A 6,746-nucleotide genomic window follows, 5' to 3' on the forward strand; every position below is an offset into this window, starting at 1 on the left:
AGCTTGGATTAGCTAATTGATCATTAGAAAACCCTTTTGCAATTAAATTAGCACAGCTGAAAACTGTCGGTCTGATTAAAGAAGCAATAAAACCGGCCTTCTTTAGACTAGGTGATTATCTGGAGCGTCAGCATTTGTGGGTTCAATTACAGGCTCAAAATGGCCAGAAACAAAGACCTTTCTTCTGAAACTCAGTCTATTCTTGATCTGATATAAAAATTAATAAATTATAAACCGGTAGACTAATAACTGACATCAACATTACTATTAAGACTAAGTGAGGTGTTTGTGTGTTTTGTTAATAAATGGCACAGTATGATTCTCTATCAAGTGTCTTTTAGATCTCCCAGTCTTGTTTCAGTTGGGAACTGACCAATAAAAACGTGTTAAACTAAAAACACCCTCAATAAAAACCGTCTAATTACAGAGCGCTGGTATAATGCCTTTCGCTGTTGATCCTCCTACTTGTTGACACACCCACTTTCAGAAACTCCACATATGTATTTACCCATACTTGTAGCCATGTGCTACATGCATGCGCAGTTACAAGCCTGCTTGAGTTAGCGTCAGGCGGACAAGCAATATCCACTGTCGTATTACGGATGATGCCTGAGCTGGAATGTGAAGCTAACTGAAGCTGGATAGTTTTAGAAAACCCTGAGTAGATAGATATAGGTTGCTTCAAAGGATACCCGTTATCATTTAGCGATTTGTAATCATAAAGCTTTTCATATTACCCACAGCAATAATACCACCTCTGTACTTCAAAGAGTTTAAACTAACAAAATATTATTGATCTCTGAACATTTATTTCACATTTTCAAAATCAATATAATACAGCATCTTAAAAAGATAAAATATCTGACCTACAAAATCCATCCTAATACTTGTTTTTAAAAACATATCCAATGACATTTACATCAAGCAGCATAGTGAACAAAGTAAAACATTTCAATTGGAGTAAATGAAAACATGAGCAGACAAATGTGCATTTCTTAAGTTGACTCCCAAATTAATTCCTACCATTCCCTCCTTTAAAAATGGAAGGAATTAATAACACAACCACACCAGAATGAACTTTGTACAAACGTATGGTGCAAATCCTGAAGTGACTTGAAGGCCCCTTTCCAATTCTGAGGTCTATTACTTAACAGACATAAAATTAAAGAACTCAAGAAATGTGACCTGAGAGGACATGGACATTTGGTTTCCAAATAGATTATTTAAAATCACAGAGTTTGACATCCATAATTAGAAACACTGTTCTTCCAATTATTCAGACATTTATACATGTTATGTGCATCACACAGATCATCATAAGTGAAAAGCTATACAAGTAGTTGTTTTTTGAACTAGATCAGCCATAGCTCTTTTCTCTTTCATGAGATAGTTGTTAAGCATAATCTCTTGTTTTGTTTCTTTTTTGTGATAAAAAATATATTTCATATTCAATAGGCTACATTGATATTATATTAATTAGTGTTACCAGTTAGTGTAATTTTCCTGTTGAGTCAACAATGGCTCATCTCAACACATAGAACAGTTACAAAAGATAGATGGTCCAGTAAAGACCTACACTGAGAAATTTCTGTTTATTAAACCGGTCATGCAATCAGTAAAATGTCCCGTCTAAGCATTGAAAATATGATCATCCACAGAGTATATAGCCCCCATCCAAAAACCTAAATATCCTTATAACACTCCCTTTCTTTTTCTTATTGCTTTTGTTCCACCGAGCATGGTAAGACTGGCCTCCTGTTGAGTGAATTTTAAAAGAAATTAAACATTTTCACAACTGATCTGGAACAGCCCTTTGAACAAAAACACACTCTAAAAGGATATTTTGGGATTTTGGCAATGAGGCCCATTATCTACTTCCCCAGAGCCATTTTTATGTCTGTGTCCAGTATGAAGGAAGTTAGAGGTAGTTTTGCGAGCCAATGCTAACTAGCATTAGCACAGTGACAAAGTCTATGGGTATCTGCTAGCAGATACGCGTAAGACTTCCAGTCATTGGGCTAACACTAGTTAGCAATTGCGCTAGCTAGCAACTTCCTTCAAACTGCACGAAGAGACAAATGGTATCTACGAGTTAATACGACTCTTCTTGCCAAAATCCTGAAGTATTCCTTTAAGAATGACTTTTTTTTTTTCAGTAGTAAGGTCGAATCTCCTCATATCCTGAATATCTTGGCCACTCTGGGCAGATCCCATGGGAGCACCTGGGACTACCGTAGTGATCGAAGTGAATTCCCAAATCAAAGGATTGCATCTGCTGGGTACTGCTGAAGCTACCCTGGCCATCACTCTTCAGAGCAGACCGGATAATCCTGTAGTTCTGGCCCTGGTTGCTGTCCCAGTATGTCTGCCCATTGACTTCATAGCAGATGGCAAACTCTACCTTCTCGTGTGGTATCAGTGCAGCTGGAAGGGAAACCTCAAAGGAGAAGGTATCACGGTCCGAGCCCGTGTATGTGTCCTTGACATAATGGCACTCCAAGTCGGTGTAGCTTTTCCAGGTGTCAAAGGTCAAACGCACCTTTAGAGACTTCTCGAAGGACAGGTTTTTTACCTTCACAGTTCCAGCCAATGCCCTCTTTTTCAACATGCAGTTTTCCAAGCAGACAAGCTCGGTCTCCAAACGCTGGCGGAAGAGCAGGTAGTCAGAAGAGGGCTGGGTGAAATCCAGCACCAGTCTGTCCTCATCTGTTAATTTGAGCGCAGTGCTGAACAGATCTGTGATGTTGAGTGGAATGTCAATGGCATCGTCGAACAGGGAATAAACCTTCACCTTGGTGAGGGCCAGGCCATTGTGGTCGGCAAAGGACACTCGCCTTTTGGGTTTCCCATTCTCCTCATGAATAGCGCCCTCTGATTTAATCTGTTTAGGAGAAGCAGAGGACTTGAACCTCAGGCAAGGGTTCAGACAGGGTCGTAGTGGTTTCAGTGATTTTGGGGTCCTGTAGCAGAAGTCATCGTTCGACAGGTAGAGCGGCATGGCAAATTCAATCAGCCTGGTAGACTTGAGGAAAAAGGCCAAATGCACTAAGGGAAGAAAAAAAAAACATACCAGAAAGTTGTGGTGAAACAATTGTCATTCGACAAGTTACTTCAAACAATGTTTGCCAGAGAACAAATTCTCTAGTGAAATGCATACAGTATTCTTGCTAAATTTGCACACAAAACATTATGCAACAGTAGGCTACATGTGTGGTCACAGAAACATAGCGTCTGACTTTCATTAAAGGAAATAGCTTATTTCAGCTGCTGACAGAGGTCCCGATTTATGTACAGCCATCACATGCCTCTGGTTGTATGTTGTATAAGATCAATGTTTAAGTTACCAAAAGGTATTCTCTAACCTTCCTTTTCAAGGTGAATAATCATGCCTTTACTATTTGTAGTCATTTGAAAAAAGGGAAGGTGATCATTTATAGCCTTCTGAAATGCTGTTTGTATTTTTCTCAAACAATCAATTAATTTGTTGTCTCCATACCTACATTTCATGTACTTGACACATTTGATTGGCTAGTCTTGTCTTGGTGGTGAAGCAGCAGCACCGTCATCAGTCCTCTGATATCTGACTAGGCAGCATACATTGCATTCGGGAAAGTTCACCTTTTCCACATTTTGTTACGTTACAACCTTATTCTAAAATGGATTAAATTGTTTTCCCCCTCAATCTACAGACAATACCCCATAATAACAAAGCGAAAATTGGTTTAGAAATGTTAACACATTTATTTAAAAAAATAACAAATACCTTTTTTTTTTTACAAAAGTAATTAAACTCTTTGCTATGAGACTCGAAATTGAGCTCAGGTGCATCTTGTTTCCATTGATCATCCTTGAAATGTTTCTACAACTTGTTTGGAGTCCACCTGTATTAAATTCAAATGATTGGACACGATTTGGAAAGGCACACCTGTCCATTTAAGGTCCCATAGTTGACAGTGCAGGTCAGAGCCAAAACCAAGCAATGAGGTCGAATGAATTGTCTGTGGAGCTATGAGACATGATTGTGTCGCGGCACAGATGCGGGGAAGGGTAACAAAACATCTCTGCAGCATTGAAGGTCCCCAAGAACAGTGGCCTCCATCATTCTTAAATTGAAGAAGTTTGGAACCATCACGACTCTTCCTAGAGCTGGCCGCCCAGCCAAACTGATCAATCAGTGGAGAAGGGCCTTGGTCAGGAATGTGACCAAGAACCTGATGGCCACTGACAGAGCTCAAGTTCTCTGGTCTGTAGGGACCAAGCTTGAATTTTTTGGCCTGAATGCCAAGCTTCACGTCTGGAGGAAATCAGACATCACCTGGCCAATACCATCCCTACAGTGAAGTATGGTGGTGGCAGCATCATGTTGTGGCGATGTTTTTCAATTAATCAATTTTAGAATAAGGCTGTAACGTAACAAAATGTGGAAAAAGTGAAAGGGTCTGAATACTTTCCTAATGCACTGTAGTTCCTGTAAACTTTGCATTAGCTATATGGTTGTTTTTGTCATACTACTTGGAGTTGTTTAGTATGTCTACTTTGTCTGTCCACATTGTTTACCTTTGAACAATGTGTGTGAAGGAACAAAGATGCGCTCTGAGTGATAGGCTTCACCAGCATTTACAGCGCACTTCCGAGTTTTCCGATCACAAGTAAAACCGATTACGAGTATCAACTGTGATAAAACGGATACGATAACGAGGAGATCGGCACAACTCTAGTGTTCACTTAAGACTACGGCAGCAGAGCGTTTTAGCAAATTCAGAGTGCAGGCTGACGTGGACTCAATCCTAGGTCTCCTTGCATGTCAGTGACAGAGCCAACAGTTTCTTCACTTGGTTGTGCTCATGGCCATTAGAAGATTATACCTATAGTCTGAAGTTGCAGGGAGAAACGGTGTGTGTGAACAGTGACAAACCTCACCCACAAAAGGCCCCAGTCCTTGACTCACAGCACTCTCCTTTACCCGCTGTCCTGTCTGCTCTGGGGCACCTGTGAGAGATTTCACCTCAAATGCCCACATTCATTTACTACTGTGGATGAACTGGGTCTCTGTCCTGCACTGTAATATTAGCGTCCACTTGAACCATTTTAGAAATCACTCAGTTTTCCTAAGTGCACCAATATTTCAACTTACATTTTTCAAAATACAAGGTAAATTAGAACATTTGGGAAAACGTTATTAAAAACAATTTTACATGGTATTACATTTTTTTAAAGTAAACATTTTAAATAGTGAAATACTTTTACGAGTGCGTCTGAACATTTTGATATTTAAACATACTAATATTATTCAATTTGAACGATCATATTCTATAATTGGATTGATAAGAGTAACACGCCCCCTTGGACTATACATTGTGTTTCAAAGCGATGTTACGTGCCGTCACCAACATGAAAATGGCTGCTGTGGCTTCTGTTACATAGTATGAGGACAAAAAAATGTTTTATTAAAAACTAGTAGCTAGTATTTTAATAATCTTCGATTTGATAGTCAGTGCGTTCCGACCTGTGGGGTTCTCCAGCTGTACTTACTGCTGAATACACAGGTCGAACCTATTCTGGCTAGCTCCTTGTATAGGGCTGGCTGTATGCCCCCATGGGTTCTCGAAAGCTTATATCTGACAGATTTATTTGGCTACACTACTAAACTTTAACCCCTTACATGGATTTCAAAACAGTAATGCTACCGATATGGCCATTATTTACTCAGTGTTACGCACATGTTGTCCTGTATTTAGTATTACGCCAGATTTAGATAGGTTTTCAGCGCTATTATTTCAGGGGTATATTCATTCCGCCCATTCGGTTGCAAAACGTGTCTTAAACGGAACCTAAGGAACGAAGCGGGGACGGAGCTAAATTAACTTGTCCAATAGAAGTTCGAGTTTTGCTCAGTTTGGTTCTTAAACGGTTTCCGTAATGAATATACCGCTGGTTTCAGCTTCTTTGAATATGGAACAAAAACGGAACTTAATGTTATAGGCTAGGTTATTAACCACTGCAAACTGGAGTGGTTAGTAACTAACACAAGTTATATTTTTATTCAGTCAAGAAACAAACTTACCTTGTGCAGTTTGTTAGAAATATTTGCAATTAATTAAGCGATAGGGTACGTCTACCAGTCAGAAATCACCATTGCACGGTCATCAGCGGTAAAAGCTCCTCTGCCGTGTCGTTTATATGTGGGCTACAATGTAGGTATAGAGATCACTTTTGCAGCAATGTTACACTATAATTGCTACAAATCAATGACCTGTCGCAACTTCACGAACTGTACCCAGTTTTAGTCATGCCACCGGCTCGTTGCTTTAAACGCCATACTGGGTTCATAGGGTATATAAATAAAAGAAAACATGCTTGTTTCACGTGAACGTGTACCTGTAACCAATCACAGTAGGCCGTGAAGGAATGCTCGGTGAATGATGGGGCACGTTCGAGACAGTGGATATATGGTTTTGTAGAACGACTGTGAGACCGTCAGTTCCGGTGACTTTTTCAAAGGACATTCTACTCCAAAATGAATGAGAAAAAAAACATCTCAATATAATAGCATTACACCAAATAACATATTGGTCCATATCAGATTATGCTGTTTTGCAATAAGCATTATCACCTGTAGCCCAACTGATCGTCAGTAGTGAAGGGGGAAATCAATAGTTACATGTTTATTTTAGTTTTTATTTTACCTTCATTTAACTAGGCAAGTTAGTTAAAAACAAACGTTTATTTTCAATGACGGCCTATGA

The 6,746-nt window shown here is 39.4% G+C and overlaps 1 protein-coding gene across 3 annotated transcripts; it reads right to left on the minus strand.

The window, feature by feature from the left end:
- Window positions 1-792: 792 nt before the first annotated feature.
- Window positions 793-6,382, minus strand: LOC110537139 (protein phosphatase 1 regulatory subunit 3B). 3 transcript variants are annotated; one of them, XM_021622942.3, is made up of 2 exons: window positions 6,254-6,382; window positions 793-3,045 (listed from the first exon to the last, which is right to left on the minus strand). In XM_021622942.3, the coding sequence occupies exon 2, from the start codon at window positions 2,996-2,998 to the stop codon at window positions 2,153-2,155; it is 846 nt and encodes a 281-aa protein (XP_021478617.1). In that variant the 5' UTR covers window positions 2,999-3,045; window positions 6,254-6,382; the 3' UTR covers window positions 793-2,152. The 3 variants fall into 3 exon arrangements, with proteins under 3 accessions (XP_021478617.1, XP_021478616.1, XP_090047597.1); XM_021622941.3 differs by having other exon boundaries at window positions 6,065-6,372; XM_090191471.1 differs by lacking the exon at window positions 6,254-6,382 and adding an exon at window positions 4,921-5,077 and having other exon boundaries at window positions 794-3,045.
- Between the last annotated feature and the right edge of the window lie 364 nt (window positions 6,383-6,746).

This window comes from Oncorhynchus mykiss, chromosome 12, assembly GCF_057628025.1.
Source record: "Oncorhynchus mykiss isolate SJ-2025 chromosome 12, ASM5762802v1, whole genome shotgun sequence".
Taxonomy (NCBI): domain Eukaryota; kingdom Metazoa; phylum Chordata; class Actinopteri; order Salmoniformes; family Salmonidae; genus Oncorhynchus; species Oncorhynchus mykiss.

Excerpts from the sequence above, each read along its gene's own strand:
- LOC110537139 (XM_090191471.1), bottom strand. The coding sequence starts at position 5,020 with ATGTGGGCATTTGAGGTGAAATCTCTCACAGGTGCCCCAGAGCAGACA. Across the intron at positions 3,046-4,920 it reads AGGACTGGGGCCTTTTGTGG|TGCATTTGGCCTTTTTCCTC; the intron begins GTGAGGTTTGTC and ends TTCTTCCCTTAG.